The sequence below is a fragment of the Camelina sativa genome, chromosome 7 (genome assembly GCF_000633955.1).
Source record: "Camelina sativa cultivar DH55 chromosome 7, Cs, whole genome shotgun sequence".
NCBI lineage: Eukaryota > Viridiplantae > Streptophyta > Magnoliopsida > Brassicales > Brassicaceae > Camelina > Camelina sativa.
Window position 1 is genome coordinate 24,657,046 of NC_025691.1, and position 23,674 is coordinate 24,680,719.

Here is a 23,674-nt window from a genome sequence, read left to right on the forward strand (position 1 = left end):
GTCATTAAGGGTCTTTTAACGTATGCATCATCAAGTGAAGCAAAAACTTAAAATATTCGAATAAATAAACAAGTAAAACAACCCAATATTTAGGATAGAGCTAGTTGCTATAATCCTAGTATTTCTTAAATATTGAGTAATAAAAATTATGTGTAAAATGTAGGATCTACCATGGAATGAATATCCCAACCTTTTGCTTTTTGTAATAACTCAAAAGATCATAAACTGAAACTCACATAAAATCTTAGAAGATATATACTCAAATTCCAAACTCAATTAAAATTGAAGTATCTTCTATATATATATATATATATATATATATATATATCTTAAATAAAATTGAAATCGATTTAAGCTAGCAACTCATAGTGGACTTATTAGCGAATAGCGCTACATGAGGTGCTTAACTTGATCCAACTTTGTGAAATCAAATATATCAACAATTCATTACAGTTACAACTTTATTATAAAGAAAGGGTCCATAAATTCCATAATATGTATCAGTAATAATCTATGTTATTAGATAACCCACTACAAACATCATATTCGGCCTGATATTACTTGATGTGGATGACAAACTGACAAATAATCATTTTTAGGGCAATAAAAACGAAGAAGAAAAGAATGTTAGGATAAGCGATACACAACATACGTTATCAACTTATGTCGTGGTTCGGTGTTTGATGGTCGCATCGCACACACAAACCTTCTTCCACTCCTATCATGTGTCTGCCCCACACGCACCATTTTATCACATACATCAATTTAAATGTTTCTACTGCACCAAGACTATCAATATCCCATTTAAATACCATATATCATTTTCCAGTAGCTAGATTAATTGGAACATTTGATTGTCAATCAGTCTCCATACGAAAAAAAAAACAGACCGTTGTATTATTATTATGCCTATATTTTCTTAATTGTAACCAATGCTTAATTTTTAGGTATAAAGGTGTTAGGTTACCATAAACATCCCGTAACTTGGAACAATGAGATGGTCCTAACTCCTATATATAACTATATATAACCAATATATAGATAGAAACATCGTTAATATTTATTTAAAACAAACATTAATATATATACTTTTATATATATATAGCTTTGATGGTACTTAAAACAAAAGTCATTTTCTAGTTTGTCGTCTAACCCAAATTTATCTATACGCAAAACATTTTTCTTTCTTGCCGACCTATCCGTAAAAACTTGAGAACGTTAATATACAAAACATCGAAGAAAAGGACTCATAGAGTTTACATGATCAGTCATAGGACTTTTTTTTTTTTTTGGGTCAAAATCAGTCATAGGACTTAAGGCAAACAATCACAATAATAAAATCACGAAAGTAACCTTATAACGGAAAGTGATATAATATAAACTTTATAATATAAAAAAGCAAAATACCCAACAAAGATCTTTCTCACTATAAATCCCATGTCCTCTTTGCCTCCCTAAAAAACGCTCACACTCCTAATCCCTCTCAATTTTTTCAAACCAACCTCTCTCTCTCTCTCTCCCTTTCTCTCTAAGTCTTTAGCAACAATGGCGCGTCTTCTCTTCCGTCTTCTCCAAGAAGCAAATCCTCCATCTCCGGCGGAAGCTGCTCCGGCTTTCAACCCTGACCTCGTCCTCATCCTCGCGGTTCTTCTTTGTGCACTGACATGCGTCCTCGGCTTAATAGCCGTCTCTCGTTGCGCCTGGCTCCGACGTATCGCCACCAGAAACAGATCGGATCAGACTCATCAACCGCCCGTAGCTGCAGCCAACAAAGGTTTGAAAAAGAAAGTGCTCCGATCGTTACCTAAGCTAACTTACTCGCCGGACTCGCCGCCGGCTGAGAAACTCGTCGAGTGCGCGATTTGTCTTACGGAGTTCGCAGCCGGAGACGAGCTCAGGGTGTTGCCGCAGTGTGGTCACGGTTTCCACGTATTGTGTATCGACACGTGGCTTGGATCCCACTCTTCTTGTCCTTCTTGCCGTCAAATCTTAGTGGTTGCCAGGTGTCATAAATGTGGCGGGTTACCCGGTAGCTCAAGTTCAGGATCCGAACCTGATACCCGAATCAAGCAAAGTGAAGATGATCCTGATAACTTCTTACCTTGATTTTTTTTTTTTTTTTTTCTAAAAACATTTCCCATTTATTTTTTTCATGAATGGATTTCGATTAAACAAGATATGATATTTAAAAATCCTTATCATTTTAAAGGATAATGTTACTCGGCAGGCATGTACATATATTTTATCTATTGTAAATTTATTATATGAAATGGAAAGTGAATTAGTCCTTTAATTTATTTCTTTTATATTCTTTATACATAACATGGACTGATTTTGTTTTACTAACATCTTGTTTGTGAACTAGCTAGAGACCCTGAAATACAGAAATAGTTACAATAACTCTTGAAACTAAGACGTTGGACCACACAATTTAATTTCTACGTTGCTACAATCCAAATTACCCGAAATTAACCTTCTTTTTTTTGGGTATATACGATATACCAAGTGCTTAATTCCATTATTTTTTTGTCTCTACGCTTTTTAGCCTATGGTTACGTGAATGTTGGTAACATATATTAGTTTTAGAGCATCATGCATGGTTTTATGTCGTGCCAAAATCAATAAGAATCTATACTTAATATCATAAATAAGAATCAACTCCACGCACTTCTTTGATAATATCTTGTCGATAGTTAAATTAACATTTCTTCATAGATAATTTGTAAAACTGAAATTTGTTTGTTTGATAGAAAGTGCTAGTTAGTTCTGTATTTAAGTTTCGAGTATGAAAAAATAAATATATGTCATGTTACTCCTGTACAGTTTACGTTTGATAGAAGCATCAAAGGGAGTCTACCTAAAATGTTGGTTGTTCGTTGCTACAAATTCGATTAACTAATGGAATATTCCATATAAAATGGGAAAAAGCAGACAGATGGACCAGTGTAGGTCGAGCAGATGGTGTAATGTGTATTGTGTGAGTTCTCTCTTTTTCCCTTTTCTATTAATAAAGCAGCAAACTAATTGTGGGGTTCTAATATATTCCCTTCATTTCAAAATATAATGTTTTTTAGAAAAGTTTTTTGTTTTATAATATAAGATGTTTTTTAGAAAAGTTTTTTGTTTTATAATATAAGATGTTTTCAAGTTTCTATGCAACTTTTAGATTAATTTAGTATTTTATATTATACAGTATTGTTTCTGATTGGTTGAACTTATTAAAAGTAAGACTTCTTAATATGCGTGTTTTAATTAAAACATCTTATATTTTGAAACGGATGGAGTATTTAATTTGCTCATGTTTTCTGTTAAAAGTATTTTATAAATATTGGGAGCACGAGCCTGTATCCCACTAAATCATCATACGAGACTTTAAATTATTAGAACTTCGAAAATGACCATGAAGATGATCTTATTTTTGTCTTCGAACATTGACCTAACAAAAGATCGCCAAAATCTTAGGGTACAACTAAAGTGCGAAATATTACAAGTAGAACGTAATTTAATAATAAATTAGTCAAGATGTAGATAATTACACAGAGGAAAAACAACTGATTAATTATATTGATTATTTATCCTTTTTTTCGTGTAGCCATCGAGTAAAACACGTACAAATAAAGATATGGTCCACCATCGCGAGCTATCATCATTCATCACGAGTTTGTCCACTATGGAAAGTGCGTCCATGTGCTAAGTGCTATAATTTAAAATGACATAAACTAAATTGCATAATTGACATTGAATATAGCATTTTATCACAAAAATATCCATCAATTATTTCCTCTAACTACTATAGTTTTCATGATATAGCTCGTAATGGTAGTAACGCACTAATGCTCCATCATTAAAATTTTCAAGCTGAAACCAAGCTATTACCATCAAACCAAATACGTTGAATGTCCAAGCATTAATAATGCATAATATAATACGCTATTGATGAAGACATTAGAGTTCAACCTTATGAAATTTCATATGTGATTGCAGGACCAATGAATTCAGTTTTCATAATCCAAAACATGTACACAAAATTGACTAATGTTGAATCTACAAAAATGGTATTTCATATTCAAATTTAAAGAGATTGATACTGTTTTTTGTTGTTGTTGTAATAATTGAACTATTATACGTCTTTTTAAAAATCATTATTATTCTTTCGTTGTATATTATACGTGCATGTGCATGATCTATATATTACATATCCCTGTCCGTTTGTCCCTTATCTCCATCAATAGATGGTGGCATTATATTGCTTCGGGGTCTCTAACTCTAATCATATTAATATTACATTCTAATACTTTCTCATATTAAATAGTAAGGGGTATTTATTTCGATTGATTGAATCACAACGAAGGAGTCGGAAGTAGAAAGTGAAGACATGCTTTTTGTTTGTTAAAAGAAGGAACGAAAAAATCTCATTGAGAAATGATGGACCAAAATTCCCAATCAGGCCGAAGATTCCCACATTAGTAGTTAGCTACATTATCATTTTGTTATTATTATGAATACTTTATTCCCTACGCTAGTGGTGTTACAGTTAAATATAACCACCATCGGATGACAATATATGAAGATTCTAGAAAAGTACATATTTTTTTTATCAGAGGCAATGTAATGCTCAAATTCAAATTCGATAGACAGGCTTGAATGAGAGACTACATATCTAATGTACTCAGTAATTCATGTTTTATTTACTGATAAAAAAGTATGTCATGTTAGAAATAAATCTGTGCATGCATCATATATATATATTAATATATATATAATCTTAAAATTATGATTTATTGATTATACATTTCTCAAGATTGATATAACATAACACTTGTTAACATTTTAACATTCTCACACTCAATTAATTTTAATATTTTTTACTGTCGAAGATATTTGATTTTTTTTTTAACGGGAATTGAAATACACAGAGAATTTAAGATTTTTTAAAAAATATTTACAGAGCTAAGTGAAATATCGTATTTGCATCCAAGAGAACAAACCAAGTGTTCAACATCGTAATATTTTTTAGTTATTATCCATTTCTGGGCCTCTCTGGTGTTTAATGGGCTTCGTAGTTCGAAACTATGAGCAAACTAAACCGATTTAACCATTCGAAGACTATAATATTAATAATCAAACACGGTGGTGCGTCGTTGAACCAAATATATAGTCTTCGAATGGTTAAACCGGCCCAATTTAGCGCTCTTAACGGAAATGTCATTTTTGCAGTTCTAAAATCTTGAACTGAAGTAATGAAAACAAATTAACATGAGTGATATATAGTCCATCAAAATTATATATTTACATGAGAAATACAATAGTCCATCCAAGAAAGAAAAAAACATGAAACAATGACGACAGAATAGTGACAAAATATTATTCGTATTTATGACATCACATCGAACAGTGAAACGCCCACAAATACAGTTTTTATCAAAAGTAGCACAATAATAGCTTTTACCTCCAATGCTAGCCACATAACTTTAAAAAGTTTTGTTTTACAAAAGATTTTGGATCTTAGGAATAATAATAACATTTATATAAATAATGTATTTTACAAAAGGTGAGGATAAAAATAAACACCAAATATATAAATCCAAGGGGTAGGATTCTACTACAGCTGGAAACCTAAAGGACATGGAGAATCTAATAGCATGTGAAGTGGTCCAGGAGAAGACGAAAGACCCAACAGACCGTAACTCGCTTCCTGAAACAGAGGATTCTCCAAGTAATCTCGTACGTCAAGTTCGTTATTGTTTATAGCACCGTTCGAAGATGGCTCTGTCTTCACGCCGAGGTTAAAACCGAAGTCGTCTTCGTCGTTATTGTTGTTGTTGTTGTTTCCCGGCGAAAAGATGATTCCGTTGAGCTGAGAGACGACTGGATTGATTAGGGCTTTGAGCTCGTCGAGGTTGTGGCCTGATGATCCATGAATGAAGTTTTTATTGTAATTCTGATGTGGATCATCGTAGAGCAGCGATGGGAAGTTGGTTAGGGTTTTGTCGGAAGGTTCCAAAAGCAAAGGCAAGGCATCATGATGATGTGTTGTTGAGAGTGAATTGTTATGAAGGTAGCTGATTTGGTTATGGATCCCAACATTTTTTCTATCTCCTGATTTGTTGAACACTCTACAAATCACCCATTCCTCCTGTGTTTCATACCAAAAAAAGAAAAAGAAAAACATGTTACTATCACACACTTTTATTTATAAATACATATTTATAGATAATGACTACACCTAACCAAAGAACGATATAGATCTTGTCTGAGCCTGACAAATTGATTTCTGCTGAATAATTATGAAGTGTAATTAAAAAGAAAGCAATAGTGATTGAAAACGACACAACAGTAGCATTCGGTGAACAGAAAACGGCAAGGTGTGTTTGGTGTTGACATCCACACCACACGTACAGATTTATATCAAATCTATCACATCTAAACTGCTCTCTCCCCTGTCTTCTCCCATACTAACCCAAACAAAATAATGACATACGAATTTAGTAAAAATGGGAAAAAGTGAAATATATCGGTTAAACATTTCATTTCACCTTATATCGTTTGTAAAAGTCAACTTATTAATTGATAAGAAAAAAGCATAAATTCGCATTATTGTGATTAAATCTCGTAATTTTCAGTAAAGTTTAAGAGACGCACGTGTGGGAGTAAAGTAACAGGATTTTAAATAATAACACTATATAGGGTGGTTTGTCAATAAAACTTTTTTTTGCTACGAAAAGTCAACTCATAAATTGACAAGAAAAAATATACACACAAATTTCTTTAAATACTCAAAAGTTAAAAACTTAAAAGCAAAGAGGCGCACGAGTGTGGGTAATAAGATGTTTTAGTTTACCTTACACGTGTGGCGGTGTGAAAGGTCGGTTTCGAGGCGATACTCATGCATGACCCACTTAGTCTTGAGGCCACGTGGAGCCCTACCTTTGTAGAACACCAACGTCTTCTTCATCCCAACAAGCGGTCCTCCGCCGCCGGCGTAGACCTCCTTATCTTTTCCGGTAGCTTTCCAATACCCAGCAGTGGTTGCTCTGTTAGTCCTCAAACCCGTCGGATATTTCCTATCCCTTAGACTGTAAAAGTACCACTCCTTCTCTCCCATCTTCGCCATTTCTTCATATATATAACAAGTTTCAGTAACGTTAAAACTTTTAACAAGATTCCAAAACTAAAATAGAAAGACTCTTAGAGGAAATTAAGAAAGACGAAGTGTATTGATGTATAGTACCAGGTAGTTCCCAAGGTTCGCAGCGGTTGAGATCAACTTCAGAAATGTGAATGCCGGAGAGACCTCCATGGAAGATTTTGGAAGCTAAGTAGAAGGTGATGAGCTCTTCATCCGTCGGGTGAAACCGGAAACCAGGTGGTAGTCCTCTCTCGTTCTTTTCTTCTCCGGCTAGTTCGCTCAACACATCTTCCACCGCAAGCATCATCTTTTGATTAATATAACCGAAAGAAAAAAGAGACTTTTTGTTTTACACTGAAGAGACACCAAAAGGAAGAACAAAGAGAGCAAATGATAGAAAAGGAGGTGATGGGAAGTATAGCCTTATTGTGTGCAAGATTATATATTTATATACAAAAATGGCACACAAGTAGAGGTGTATGTATGAGAGAGAGAGTGTGGGGTGTGTAAGTAGAGGTGTATGTATAGATGAGTGGATTTTGAGTGTTTGAGGTTAGAGGAGCATTGATGATAAAGGCTGTGAAATTCAGGGAGCAGGGGGGCTGCTATTTGCCCTCACCTGGGGAGCTTCCAGGAGTCTCTTTCTATTTTCCCTATTTTTTCCTATGCAAGTAAAGTAATTTAATTATTATGTAGTAACAATCTAAACTGTAGAACAACTTTTGCCGTTTTGTGTTTTATCACTATACTACTTTAGCAAAATTCTTATGGTCTTGTGGTTTTGATTGAGACTGGGTGATGTTAAGTTATGATCTTTCGTTAATGACTACTCGATTGGTCAATGGATCATTACAGTATCGTTTTTGTACTTTCCTAAATTTAAATGTTATATATGATTAATTATATAATATAGTATTAAATTGTGTTGACGTTTTCGGCTCTTGTTTTGAAGTCGAATTCTGATTTTGGTTTTTTTTTCGTAAAGATATTCAGTTTTGTATAAACACACTCTTTTTTTTAAAAAAATATGCCTTCTATAATCTTTAATCTTATCTAACCTTTATTAAACTGATATCATTAGAACATTTGACATATGCAGTTTAAAATGAGTAAACCGTTATATTGAAGATACGNGGAAGTATAGCCTTATTGTGTGCAAGATTATATATTTATATACAAAAATGGCACACAAGTAGAGGTGTATGTATGAGAGAGAGAGTGTGGGGTGTGTAAGTAGAGGTGTATGTATAGATGAGTGGATTTTGAGTGTTTGAGGTTAGAGGAGCATTGATGATAAAGGCTGTGAAATTCAGGGAGCAGGGGGGCTGCTATTTGCCCTCACCTGGGGAGCTTCCAGGAGTCTCTTTCTATTTTCCCTATTTTTTCCTATGCAAGTAAAGTAATTTAATTATTATGTAGTAACAATCTAAACTGTAGAACAACTTTTGCCGTTTTGTGTTTTATCACTATACTACTTTAGCAAAATTCTTATGGTCTTGTGGTTTTGATTGAGACTGGGTGATGTTAAGTTATGATCTTTCGTTAATGACTACTCGATTGGTCAATGGATCATTACAGTATCGTTTTTGTACTTTCCTAAATTTAAATGTTATATATGATTAATTATATAATATAGTATTAAATTGTGTTGACGTTTTCGGCTCTTGTTTTGAAGTCGAATTCTGATTTTGGTTTTTTTTTCGTAAAGATATTCAGTTTTGTATAAACACACTCTTTTTTTTAAAAAAATATGCCTTCTATAATCTTTAATCTTATCTAACCTTTATTAAACTGATATCATTAGAACATTTGACATATGCAGTTTAAAATGAGTAAACCGTTATATTGAAGATACGGATAATGAGGTTATCACATACATAGGACCAAGTGGATTTCTCTACCCAAACAAATTACATTATATGCAGTAAATATAAAGTTTTTTTTCAGATTTCAAGAAATGTGAAATAAATAATGTACTTGAACAGATTTTACATTATATGCAGTTACACTTTGTGGTTATCAGCAAATAAATTTTACTTTGAAGAAAAGAAAAGGAAAAAGAGTGTGCAGTAGTAGTAAAAGATGGCAGAGGTTTATGCGTGCGGGTGTAAGCATATCATTATACATTCATGAGTCAGAACTCTTTTTTAATTTATTTATTATTTTATACACATTCGCCCTGAGATCCTAATTCCTTTATTTTCCTTATTTTTTACCTTAACCACTTCCTTTTATACTTATTTCTCAACGGTTATATAAATTCTGTATTACATTACATACAAGTCCGTAATTTTAGAGTATTTTTTCAAAAGTTTTTTTAGTCTTAAACACTTTTTGTTCTGTGTTTGGCTAAGTATGTTTATATAAACTTGAGAATGTTTAAGCTTCAAAAACTAAAATTTTTAATTTTTAAAAATACATGTTAACAGAAACATATATAAACACCAAAATCAGCGTTGGAACTGTTGTACACATAAAGGAAATTAGTTTAGAGATATTTAATTTTGTTTTTGAGAAGCAAAACTATTTGTGTGAAAACAAAATGGCCAAATTCGAATGAGAATACTGCAACAAAACCAGACTTTTGCTTTTCATGCTTTTTCCTGAACTAAAAGTTTTTTCTTCAAAAAAAAACAAATAATTGGAAAAGTAATTTTTAATACTACATATTAATATTATTGATATTAAAATGTTACTATAAGATTTTTAAAAATTGAAATAGTAGAAGATATCAGATAGTCGGCGGTGGAACGTGCGTAGAATGATAGAAAAAAAAAAGAAAAAAAGAGATCAGGTAAAAAAAGATAATAAATGAAAACGTACAACAGTATCTATCTCTCACTATATTAAATGCACACACGATCTTATGTTAAATCTCCCAAGTCATTCTTTTACCCTAACCCCTACACAACCCCCCCTATTCACATTTATTTATTTAATTACTCCTTTACCTTATTAGATTTATAATAAAAAGTAAAAACTCTACATTGAGCAAAATGTTTCATCCAATAATTCAAAAAACCTGCTGTCCTTGCCGCATAGGCTTACCTAAGCCTATCCCATTATTAAATGTTTATTATATAACATAGTTTCTGTACTCTTTTTTACTAGTATAATCTAAAAATTATATGTCGACAAAAAAAAAAATCTAAAATTATATATTTTCCCCTCCCAGGGGGTCTATCTCTATAGCACTGATGATATTTCTGTGACCTCTAGCTCTTTTTTATCCTTCTCAAAATTGTTATTTATTTACAATGTCTATTTCAGTTCATTATTGCTCAAGTGATACCGTCGGTCTACTATATATTATAGTGTTGTTCCTCTGCGTCACAAAAACAATATTATTGGCCCTGTCAAAGTAAACTTTATCATGTATGAAATTAATCTCTCTGTGGTAAATTAATAAAGTATCATTAATTTTGGCAGAATATTCAAGCAGAAAGGGCTGGTATATATAATTTTGGAAAACTTTTATAGTCGCACGTCATTTCACTAACACTATTTCACTTATTTATTCATATAGTGTGAAAATAATCAAAGTTAAAAACCAGTTGTCAAGCAGAAACGGTGTACTGGTTCTGTGTAACAGGGACTAGTGTATAAAATATACAGAATTACTGGGGCTAGTAATAATATACAGTATATGTGACACTAAACTTTGAGATATTAGGTGAAACAAAAGTCACTAAAATGAATATAGATGACTGTTTGTCACATTTCTTTTATAGTATATGTCAATCAAATGACAAGAGGGTCCCTTGCTCGTCTTTGTCTGTTTGTATTTAATATGTCTGTATCAAATATGATTCTTGAACAAATTATAACAAGAGTAAACTACTGATTGAATAACACCAAATTTACTGTTTTTTTTTTGTATTGGACTAGATACAAAAATTATCTAAATGAGTCACCCTCCATCGCTAACTTTAAGAAAAAAAATACACAAAAAAAGAATAATAGGAAAGAAGAAGATGAAGGTAGAAGGAGAAGGTGGAGAAACAATAAATGAATGGAGGAAGAGGGAAAGGACAATGGCAGCACCGACCTGCTACACCCGAGAAGAGAACGACCTCTCTCTCTCACTCATTTCTCTTCACAAGCAATCTTTTATTCCTCCCATTTTGCTTTTTTTATTCTACCAGATTTTCATTCTAAATTTATCTGTTAGAAGAACCCAATAAATTTTTAGTTTCTAACTGAAAACACTTCGAGATAGTAAACTCAATAAATTTTTGTCCCGTACCATTACATGATTGATAAAACTTACAAATATAATACTCATTTCATCATTTATATTGTATACATCATTTATATACAATATCATCACGCCAGTAGTCTGATTCGTAGAGTATATAGTGATGGATATATACGATATATTTTTGGTTAGTGTATGAATTTTGGTCCAGTTTAGTGATTATTTGATGGAGTTATGTTACATGTAAAGATATGCGTACAGTGGATGGCAATAAATGTGAAAGGTTTTGAAGATATGGGGACAGACGAAGCCTTCATAAATATGGGCGAAAAGTTGCAAATACAGGGTGGGGGACCAATTAAACCGTGCACATATAGCAGTATATAATTGATATTCTGAATAAAGTTTTTTTTTACTGTATGCTTGTATTGTACTATAATTTATCCCGTGGTACACCATGTGTCTATTCGTTTTTATAAATCATTTAAATAAGTTATTATATTAATATAATCAGATTTTATTTAGTTAATATAAATATTAGAATATTATATATAATATGTTGTATTTGCAAAATTTACCCCATAGTAATTTTTTTTGTTTTGTAACATCGATGCACTTATATATATATATTTTATTTTGGTGTTTTTACAATAATTAACAGTACTTGTTAATAAAATTATATGGATTGACTCTGAAAGAACAATAAATATATGTACTTTAAAAAATACAATGAACTATGATTAAAATCAAAAAAAAATTAAGACTATGGTTTTGTGCATGGTCTTAAACCATGGTCAAAAATACGATGAAATATGATTAAAATCAAATTTATGGTGATTAATAGCGTTTAAGACCATGGTTTTTTGGAAAATCATTTCAAAAAAGATTATTGCACAAAAATATACTTCAAAAATGTTAAGATAGATTTTTAAAATATATATCCGTTTATAAAAATTCAAATCACTTTATATGCTGAAAATAAATCTAATATTTTTTTTACTTTATGTATTAAATAGTAATTCAAATAATTAAAGATAAGATTAAATAAAAGTGAAAGGAGAATTATATTTTAATCTAACATATAGCTTTAAATTAGGTAGATAGATTTTAGGAAATTTGAAATTAATATTATCAAATAAGGAAATGATTGTGTTTGATAAAAAAAGATGGCACAAAAATATACTCCAAAAATGTTAAGATTGATATCTAATTAGTAACTGATCCGATTCGTGTATGTATACAAAGTCACAAAGATGCAAAGCTGAAATATTTCTAATTGATCACAATTGTGTTTTCAGTTTTTTTTTTGTTAACGATACAGTACTTTGTTTTCCTAATTATCTTATTTGATCATGTGGAATTTAAGATTAGTTATGTGAGATTTTTCTTGTGGATTAACAATTTTTTGTCGCTTCAACTTGTAGACTAACAAAAATCTGGATATAAAGAAGTGACTCATGTTAGGCTAATCCCAAATATCACCAGCCCAAAACGTATAGTTGATTATCGTCCAATAGCACTCTATTCGGTTTTCTACAAAATCATTGCAAAAATCATTTTAAAGAGGCACCAACCAATATTACAAACCTGCATCTCTCAGAACCAATCAGCTTTTGTCCCAGGTCGAGCAATTACGGATAACGTCCTCATCACTCACGAGGCTCTCCACTACCTGAAAACATCGGCTACACAAGAAAGAGTCTATATGACAGTTAAAACTGATATGAGTAAAGCGTACGATAGACTGGAATGGAACTTTATAGAGGAAGTACTAACAAGAATGGGCTTTCATACCCAATGGATAACCTGGATCATGCAATGCATCCAAACAGTCTCCTATACTTGTCTCCTCAATGCCAGGCAAAAGGATTGGTGAAACCAAGTCGCGGTATCAGACAAGGTGACCTACATACATCTTCATTCAGTGCAGTGAAGTCCTTTCAGGCCTTTGTAATAAAGCTCAACTTCATGGCCAACTACCGGGCATACGTGTAGCAAAAGGTAGCCCACGGGTTGATCATCTCCTCTTTGCTGATGACACTATGTTTTTCTGCAAGTCAAATAAAACTAGTGTCAACCATTTAAAGAGAATCCTTTAAAGATACGAGGAAGCCTCGGGACAGAAGATAAATCAAGACAAATCTTCCATAACTTTTTCAAACAAGACAAAGAGTGACATCAAAGACAGGGTAAAACAAGACCTCGGTATCACCAAAATAGGGGGTCAAGGCAAATATCTAGGCTTACCAGAGCTCTTTGGGAGGAAAAAGAAGGATTTGTTCACCATGATTGTGGATAGAATAAAGCAAAGAGCCCTTAACTGGTCTTCCAGGTTCCTATCCTCAGCGGGGAAGCTGACACTTCTTAAATCTGTCCTAGGAGCAATGCCCTCCTACACGATGTCTTGTTTTAAGCTGCCAAATTCTCTCTGCAGCCGCATCCAATATGCTTTAACTCGGTTCTGGTGGGATGAGAAACCTGAAAGGAAAATAATGTGTTGGATTGCATGGGATAATATGACAAAATCCTTCTCAGATGGTGGTTTGGGCTTCAGAGATATACAAACCTTTAATGATGCCCTGTTAGCAAAGATTGGATGGCGCCTTATCACACAACCTTCATGCCTCCTTGCGAAGGTACTGCTGGGGAAATATTGTAAATCGTCCTCCTTCTTGGAGAGCCCTGTACCAAACCACGCATCACATGGATGGAGAAGCATATGTTTAGGTCGTGACCTATTAAGATCAAATTTGGGGAAAGTAATTGGCACAGGTGAGACGATACCTGTGTGGAGAACCCCATGGATCTCGCTAGACCAACCACTGATACCAATTGGCCCTCTATCAAAAGAAACTCAGCATATGCGGGTTGCAGACCTCCTCCTACCACATTCGAAGGAATGAAATATTCCATTGATCCAACAACTCCTCCCAGCTTATGAGAAAGATATCCTTCAGCTAAACCCAAACAAGAAAGGAGGTTCTGATTCTTGGGCTTGACTTCAACATCGGATGGAATATACACTGCAAAATCTGGATACCATGTAATCCTGAAAGAAAAGACGAAGATACAAAGCTCATCCCCAACAACTTTGAACCACAATCCTGAAACTCATTTCTTATGGAAAAAGGAAATCTGAAATCTTAAGTGCTCACCAAAGCTCAAACTACTTCTCTGGAAAGCTTCCCGAAACGCCCTTCTCGTGGGTTCGAACCTTCAAACCAGACAGATTGCCACCGAAACAGGTTGTCCACATTGTGGTAGCCCATAATCTGAAACCCACCTGTTTTTTCAATGCTTGTTTGCCATTGGCGTTTGGAAGATGGCACCTTTGGCAGGAACCTTCAATCTGGAAGAGGTATCGACTTTCATGACTGGACTCTCCCAAACCACAAGACTCGGATGTCTACCACCCACCAGAGTTGTTCTAGGTCCACTCGCCCCCTGGATCCTCTGGACCCTTTGGACAACCAGAAATCGACTAATCTTTAATAAGATCTAACCCCAAACAAAAGCTACCTTATCTCTTGCTATCTCCCGAGCAAAGGAATGGCAGGAAGCCCAACAGACCCAAACTCAACAGACAATCAAAATGGCCAGATCTGCAATTGCCAAGCAGCGGTCGTCACCTCTACCCTCGAATCAAATAACATGTTTTACCGATACAGCTTGGAGAGAGAATGGAAACACAGGATGCGGCTGGATCTTCAAAGACCAAGCTGGCGATACTCTTCTCCAAGGAACCTCAACTACAACACACATCCAATCACCCCTGATGGCCGAAGCACTAGCAACTTGATAACTCTCTAATTTGCATGTTTTTAACATCCTTTTTTGTCCATATTTTGCATTATTTATACCCTTACTTTAGCATTTTTAGGTCATTAACTGTAGGAATTCACTTTTAGGCCATTTAGGGTGTTGCATTCTTGCATTTGCATACTTTGGATGAAAACAAGTGCTTTAGAGCCTAAAATGGGGAGAAACAAGGACAAATCCGAGCATGTTCCCAAAGGAGCCATCGAGCTGGAAGAACAGTCTGAACCCCAACACGATCGAGGAGGATCCGAGAGCAGGAAGACAATCCGAAGATCTACCCGAGGATTAACCCGAACTCATCTTCGTGCACCCCATCGAGTAGACCCTCGGGCAGGACTGGGAAGCTAGGCAAAGGGGTTTCCATATATAAACCCCTCCTCTTCTTCCTTGCAAACGAGCATGCCGCAGACCCTCAAACCAGAGAGCGAGAGCTTCTGTGAGAGAACTGAGTGACTCAAAACACTTTTCACCTTTTTTTGTTAGGATTTATTTTATATCTTTTTGTCATTTCTTTAGACCTCTACTTTGTACTCTTTATTCTCTACTCTATCATTTATTACAATGCAATTTTCATTCGTATATGCTTTTGTTTCTCTTGCAATAAATTCCGAGTAGTGTAGTAAAGTTTCTAGGGATGGGATAGATGATTTCGTGTTCTTGATTGGTTAGGATGTCTTAGTTTGATTGTATATGTTTAATAGATTCCCTTCTAGATTGGTAATGTTGTCAACAAACCGAGAGGGTGAGATTAGATCTAGAGCGTTTTACCACCGAGAGGTGGAGATGAAATGCTTGAATCAACCAATGCTAGAGGTTTACTCACTTAGCCTAAGAGATTAGATTAGTAAGGGGTTTACTAACAATAATGAATCGGTTCTTATTGCATGCTTGGTCATGTTTCTCCAACGAGAGTTGGATAGGGGAATGATCAAGGTTGATTGTTTCTATCACGAAAGTGCTTTAACAAGATATTAGAGATTCATTGTCTAGGGAATATTTGCTTGAGGTATGTAAGACATCCGTATTAGTCAAGAACACTTAGGATTCGATTACCCCATCCTTAGAAGCTTTCGTATTTTAATTGCTTGCATTTTTATTCATCACTCGATCCCTTACCCGAACAGGTACACGATCACCTGCTTTGAGTAACCCCTCGAGTTGTTCATACCTTCTTTGCTTACTCGATCACCCCACCCGATCCTGTACTCGAATGCTTGCATCGAGTGCTTAGGTCGTGTGATTCCTTGTTTATATTCCTTTCTTTTATTATTTTAGGATTGTTAGACAAAACCTCATTATTGCTTGGCTTGACTTGCATTGTTCTGATTGCATCCTTCCTCCTAGCATAAACAATCATTTGGATTGATAACCCTTTGTACTACAACTGCATAGGGAATTAAAACTCTGGGTGGAAAACCCTATTATCACAACTCTCATAACAGTAGGAGTTGCTACTGAATCGGGTTTCAACCAAGTTAATTTCACTTCAAACTCGCAAGTGCTAGTCCAAACTATCAATGGGAAGACCTTCCCGAAGGAACTCCATGGGATTCTATATAATACCCAATCTCTATTATCTCAATTCGATCTCTGTACTTTCTCGCATATCTCTAAAAACTGTAACAGCCAAGCATATGCTCTTGCAAAAAATGCCCTAAGGGACATATGTATCGTTACATAAATTCTATTAAAGTATTTGTTTGCCAAAAATAAAAAGTGACTAATGAATGCTTGTGAAAGCTGATAATTTAACGAAGAAGTAGGTCAATGGAACTCCTAAGAAACCGTAAGAAACCTGCTTAATTAGTAAAAAAATGGATAATCTAAAATCAAAGTGACGTGACAAAAGATAACAATAAAAAAATACTTGATATGAATATAAGAATATTACTGTTGTTTTTTAGAAAAAAATCTACACATTGTACCAATCATTATTTGTATATCTATCAATTATTGATAATCACACTTGGTTTATGATTATAATATATATATTACATGTTAAAATTTTGGAAAATATTATCAATAAAAGTGGTATTTAGGGATGAGATGGTAGGTTTACTCCATAAATGTAACTCGAATGTGAATACTATGATGTAGAGAGAGACAGAGGGCACACGTGACGTAACCGGCGTAGGTAGGGGAGAGAGAGTCTTTCCACATTTGTCGTATTTTTTTGTTTTGTTTTGATGCTATATTTTCTATTTAAATTACATGCTTTTTTGGTCACTAAATATATTCTTGTTATGGAAACTAATAAATTAAAGATATAAAGACTGCTTTAGGTTTACACTGTACTCGTGTTTCTATTTTTTGTTTCTGTTTCTGTTTTGCCTTTTCTATAACGGGCTTCAACTAATTGGTCTTGTTTCACAATCAATGAAAGTATATATACACTCTGAAACAGAGGTTTACTGAACAACTTCTTTTTTTTGACAAACAGGTTTACTGAACAACTATGAGGGTAATAAATTACTTGTTGAATGTTGATGAGAGAAGAACACTTTAATATTTAGGAAATAATATATTAATTCTCATAATCATAAGTTTTAGGTTACATAAAATTATATAGTATAAGAGTTTCCTAGCCTATAATTATTGTAAATATATAAATATCTAAATAATAAATATAGAATATACTGTTATTAATTTGATGATCTCTATACGTTCCCTCAAACTCAAGGTGTCATGAGCGAAGCGGAAATGATGGCTTGAGATTGATCATATATGATGTTGTATTCGATTGGAGTTACAAAACGTTGTGCTTAAACCATGTGGTTGACGGATCTACCGTATTGTGCTAGAATTAAATGACACATGAAAGTACTTAGGACAATACTTGTCTCTGAAGGTAAGGAAGCATATAGCTTTGAAGAAGTCTTTTTGGACATCTTGAAGAAGAGATCAACTTGGATCTGAAACAACACTTGTCGTGTAGAAGCAAATAGCTTAGGGATGATGCGATGGACTTGACCACAAATCGACCTGGGAGGTGGCCGTGAGAGTGTCGCCTTTGACTAGTGACAACGGTAGCAGAGATGGAGATTGCTACATTGTGGTGGCGAAGAGGAAGAAGACGAAATTATTATTATTATTTTTTAACTAAAGAAAAATGATAAGTGAAGAGAAGAAAGAACTGTTTGAAGCATATATCTTAAGAATTAGATGGAAAATTAAAAAAAAAAAAAGAGTTTGATCATTAGATTGCAACTCGAGTATAAACTGCTTTGATACCATGTTGAATGTTGATGAGAGAAAAATACTTTAATATTTAGGAAATAATATATTGACTTTCATAATCATAAACTTTAGGTTACATAGAATTATATAGTACAAGAGTATCCTAAACTATAATTATTGTAAATATATAAATATCTAAATAATAAATATAGAATATATTGTTATTAATTTTGTGATCTCTATATTACTTAGATTCATCAAAGTGACATAAGAGGAACAGAACTAAGCTTATTTAATTGGTCCGAAATTTAAAGAATTGATCGAGTCTTCATTCAAGATTCAGATTCAAACATTCACCAAAAAAAAAAGAAAAGATTCAGATTCAAACAAGCTTTTTTAAAGTAACAAGACCAACATAATTTTAATAATCCTCAGGAACTTGTATTAACAAACCCAGAGACTATAGGGATTGAAACTCAGTATATGGCTCTCACTTCCTCCTCCATTTTGTTGTCTTTACGTTTCTATAGAATTTTATTTCATGATAATTATCCAACCTTTTTTTATTAGAGATTGATATTAAGTGTATAATTTGAGGAAATTAACTATTTTTTATAAATCATTATTTGGTTTCCACTATTTGTATACAATATTTTTTTTTATTATAAAAACATCTAATTCAAAATCAAATAAAAAATAAAATCAGAATTTTTATTTTTAAATTGCGGACCAATTAAATCAATTCTTTTGATTTTTTTTTCAGAACTAGACTACAGGTCAACCATTATCATTCACCAAGTGATATATTCTCTTCATTAAAACAATAATAATCATTATCTCACCAAGTAACCATATACTTAAAATTATTATTGTATTTTTTGGGCAAACAAACATATATATATATATATATATATTTTTTTTTATAAAATAGGAATAACGGCTACCGAAAAAAGAAAAAAAAAAAAAGAAAAGAAAATAGGAATAGAAGCGTACGTAGAGATTTTTGTTTTGCATATTGCCCAAACATTGTTGATATTTTTTTCTAGTTGGACCGGCCACTGTAACAAGCAAAAAGAAATAACAGAAAAAATAATAAAAAATCAAAATAATAACAGGAAAAAGAAAAATAGAAAGAGGAAATAGTTTAGTCGTTTCAGTAAAACAAGGAAATATAGGAAAAGGAAAATTAGGAAAAGGAAATATAATAATGACCGTTAAAACCTCAGATGAACAAATCCTGACCGTCATAATATACTTTTTTTTATCTATAAATACAACGCTCCACTCTTATCTATAAATACAACGCTCCACTCTTCTCTTTGATGCAGATCGTCGTCGAGTAAGAGGCACACTGGGATTGCTCTGTTGGATCTCCTCTTCTCCTCTATCATCGGTTGCTTAGGTAGCTTTCTTCTATTATTTTCCCTTAATGAGTTTCTGAGATTTACTATTTTTTAGTGAGGTATGTTTTTGTCTTCAGGGGTTTTATTCTTCCTCTTAACACGCGAGTCTCTAAGTAAGTTTATTCGTCTTGCAGGACAATCCCTGCTTCTGAACTTTTCACTCCTCTTTATACGGTTTGATTTATATAACTTGTCCTTGTGTTGTTGTAGATTCCTGGTGGATGATGCTTTGATCGATATCGCTGATTTGCTTCTTTTTTTTTCTTTTTTTTTAATTGGTATGTCTCTTAGGTCTGCTAAGTCTGGGCTCTTCTGATGCACAAGGCTGGACATGTGGTTTCTGCAGGTTCTTGTTTTATTCCCCTTTGGGATACTAATTATGCATTTTGTTTGATGTTGTTGCAGGACAACAATTGGCTTTTGCCTTCATTCCTTGTGCTCGCGGCTGGTGCAGAGGTAACAAAAACACTCTTTGATGCAATCATCTCTTTTATTTAAAATAACATAGAGAGAAAGAAACTTTTGTGGATCATATGCATTTTGTTTTGATCTTGCAGGACACCAGTTGGCTCTTGTGTTCAATCCGTCTGTTCGCTGCTGGTGCAGAGGTGAAAGCTCTTTGACGCAATCATCTCTTTCTTTTCTTTTTTAAATCACAGACAGAGAATGAAACTTTAGTTGATCTTATGCATTTTGTTTTGATGTTGCAGGACAATAGTTGGCTCTTGCGTTCAATCCGTGTACTCGCTGCTGGTGCAGGGTAACAAAAAAACTCTTTGATGCAATCATCTCTTTAGTTTGAATGACGCAACTCTCTTTCAGGTTTATTCAGGTTCTTGTTCTATTTCCCTTTGGGATATCTGTTCTTTGCTATCTCTTTCTTTGTTTTTATAAACTAGATTTTGAATTTTGGCTTCCTGAGTTTTGAACTGTGCCACCATGGACTTTTCAAACATGATTTGGTCTTTTTATTGGATGTTTCCAGGTTTCAAGTGAAAAACATGTTTGTCTCTCTTTGATGCAGATCGTCGAGATTACAGTGTGGTAGGTTTAAAGAGAAAGAATTGTGGGAGTGCTTATGGTTTCTGAGTTTTACTTTCAGTTTCAGGTTACCTCATCCATAAACCTTTTTTCTCTAAACGCATCTCTATTATTTGTTTCTGAATATTCACTTTCGTTCTGTTGTTTTTCTTTTCTTTTTTCTTTCTAATAATATGTTATAACTTGCCGTTTTTGTTATTTCAGGTTTTGGATGATGCTTTTATCAATCAGTGATGGCTTTGACTGATCTTCCTCAGGCGTTCTCATGGGTTCGTTGCTCCAAACGTATCTCTATTAATCATCAGGGCTGTGCCATCACAAATCCAAAACATCTCTGTTTGGTATATGTCAGCTATCTTTTTATCTTATTTTTTAGTAACTGGGTTTTGAGTTTAAAACTTTTCAAACATGATTTGGTCTTTTCTATATGATGTTTCAGGTGAAATGATATTTGTCTCTCGTTGATGCAGATCGTCGAGGCACCGGGATTACAATGTGGAAGGTTTGAAGAAAAAACATTGTGGGAGTGCGTATGATTTCTGATTTTAACTTTCAGGTTACCTCGCATCCCTAAACCGTTTGCTCTAAACGCATCTCTATTAGTTGTTTCTGAAAATTCACTTTGGTTCTGTCTTTTTTTTTTCCTTTATAATAACATGTTATTTACTTGTCAAAAATATCTTCTATGTTTGATGCAGACATCGAGTTAAGGCACTGGGATTGCTTTGTTGAATCTTATCATCTCGTCTATCATTTGTTTAGGTAACGTTTCTTCATTATATCCCGTGATACATCTTCTTCTTTTTTCCCTTCATGAGGGACTGTTCATACATGATTTGGTCTTTTCTTATTGGATGTTTCAGGTTTCAAGTAATGTTGCTCATCTTCCTTGTGACACTGACATATGTCTTCCTCTTTCCCCTTTGGTATATTTCAGCCATCTAATTGTTTTCATTAACTGGATTTTGAGTTTGGTACTGCACCATAAGCGAGTTTTTAACATGTTTTGGTCTTTTTTTTTTATTGGATGTTTCAGGTAATGTCGCTCATCTACCTAGTGACGCTGGCATTTACGTTTTCAGTCTAAGACCCTACCGTCGGTGATGGATTTGATTGATCGTTGTCAAGCGTTTTCTCCTTTTGGTTGTTCCTTTTTCCCCAATTCTTAATTCCTATATAAGTGGTTTTTGCTGTTGTTGTTGTATATAAGCGCTGAAAGTATTTCCTCTCTTTGATGCAGATCGTCGTCGAGTCAGAGGCAATGGGATTGCTCTGTTGAATCTTATCTTCTCCTCTATCATCATCTGTTCTGGTATGTTTTTTCTTCTTTGATTTTTTTTCCCCTATTGACTTTCTGAGATTCGCTATTGTTGGTGAGGTATGATTTGTTCTCATGTGTCCAGCTTCATGTATTGGGTTTGCAGCGAATCAGGAAGACGGTAAGGATCTCATCATTGGATGATGCTTTTATTTACTTGTCGTTCTGTTGTTTTAGGTTTTGGATGATGCTTTTATCGATCAGTGATGGCTTTGATGGACACGCTTCTTCTCTGTGCAAGGGTTTTCAGGGGTTTTGTTCTTCCTCTTAACACGTCTTTTTCTTCTTCTTCTTCTCTTTTTCTTACTTAGATTTCTTTCTTCGTCTTGCAGGTTTTTTGGAAGCAAACTATGATCTGATCATCGTGTATTCATTTCTCCAAAGAAAACCGTTGCAAAAAAATTATAAGCCTTCTCTCATACAAGAGTCAAAACCCTTGCAACTGTAAGACTCAAGAGTACTTTATCCTTTAACTAGTTTTTGTATTTACTGTCTTTTTAACGGAAATATCTCTCTTTGATGCAGATGGTGGAAGCACCGGGACTGATATGATAAATCTTTCTTCAGATATGTCATCTTTTTAGGTTTCTTCTGTGCTATATCTTATTATTATCATCTTCTTTATTACAACCACATGATCCTTTGTTCTACTAATGTCTCAGTTTATCTTAAAGGATGCCGTCTCTCCAAGATCTTATCTAAATCGTAAGATATCTTCTCTCTTTTTTTTTTTCCCTTGTCATAACTTGATCTTTTGGTGATATATCTTTTGAATTTTCACTTTGGTTTCTAAACAAAAAGCTTGCCCAGAGAAAACATTTTCCCTCTGTTAATTGTTTGATTTCCTACTCAAAAGTATTCAACGGTATGCTTACATATTCTTCAGTTTTTACCTGTCTTTTGGATTCATATCTCAAATTCTTGTATATAAAAAGTTGCTTTCTTTCATCAGGCATTGGAATCTTTCTGTGAGAAGTTCGATCCAGATTTCATCGAGATCAGGACAAAGGCCAGAGAGTTGTTGCAGAGGGAAGACGATCTTAATGAAGTTTATTCGTCTTGCAGGTGTTGTTTATAAGAGAAAAGCATCATGTTACTAACTGGTGTCTTTCCTCTTTTTTCTCTGTTTTTGTATTTCTCATGCTACATAACAAAAAAGCGTCACTACTTACGGGTCTCTTTCCACTTTTTTCTCTGTTAATTTATGTATCTCTGATGCTGCATCTATTCCAATCGAGTTTGTTCTTATACTTTAACAATTTCAAGTGGTTTTGTAATCAATGTCTTTTTTTTGTAATCAATTAAGCTCCTCTAATGCCTAAGGCAGGACATGTGGTTTATTCATGTTATTGTTCTCTGTGCCATTGGTATTTTTCTCTTTTTCTGTATCTCTCATGCTGCATATATTCCTACTGTTTGCTCTTATTCTTATATGTTAGATAGTCGAGGTTAATTACTTGTCTCTTTCTCTTTTTTTTAATTTCTCTGTATTTCTCGTGCTGCATATGTTCCTAGTGTTTGATCCTACTCTTATATGCTTGTCACCGTGGCTACTTTTTATGTGAAGTGATCCCTGTGATCAGTGTCCC

The 23,674-nt window shown here is 33.8% G+C and overlaps 2 protein-coding genes and 2 long non-coding RNA genes across 4 annotated transcripts; 3 read left to right on the top strand and 1 right to left on the bottom strand.

Moving 5' to 3' along the window:
• On the top strand, window positions 1,449-2,293 carry LOC104702401 (RING-H2 finger protein ATL8). The gene has a single exon (XM_010418259.2). It carries the CDS (start codon window positions 1,546-1,548, stop codon window positions 2,104-2,106), a length of 561 nt encoding a protein of 186 aa, XP_010416561.1. The 5' UTR covers window positions 1,449-1,545; the 3' UTR covers window positions 2,107-2,293.
• LOC104702402 (protein CUP-SHAPED COTYLEDON 3-like) lies at window positions 5,506-7,528 on the bottom strand. Its single transcript, XM_010418260.1, has 3 exons — window positions 7,232-7,528; window positions 6,842-7,116; window positions 5,506-6,136 (listed from the first exon to the last, which is right to left on the bottom strand). Exons 1-3 carry the CDS (start codon window positions 7,434-7,436, stop codon window positions 5,603-5,605), a joined length of 1,014 nt encoding a protein of 337 aa, XP_010416562.1. The 5' UTR covers window positions 7,437-7,528; the 3' UTR covers window positions 5,506-5,602.
• LOC104702403 lies at window positions 19,960-21,695 on the top strand. Its single transcript, XR_753987.2, has 8 exons — window positions 19,960-20,182; window positions 20,284-20,334; window positions 20,437-20,558; window positions 20,751-20,834; window positions 20,972-21,108; window positions 21,238-21,323; window positions 21,466-21,529; window positions 21,631-21,695. It is a non-coding gene; the product is annotated as an uncharacterized LOC104702403 (long non-coding RNA).
• LOC104702404 lies at window positions 22,404-23,356 on the top strand. The gene is made up of 5 exons (XR_753989.2): window positions 22,404-22,529; window positions 22,611-22,669; window positions 22,748-22,790; window positions 22,887-22,950; window positions 23,038-23,356. It is a non-coding gene; the product is annotated as an uncharacterized LOC104702404 (long non-coding RNA).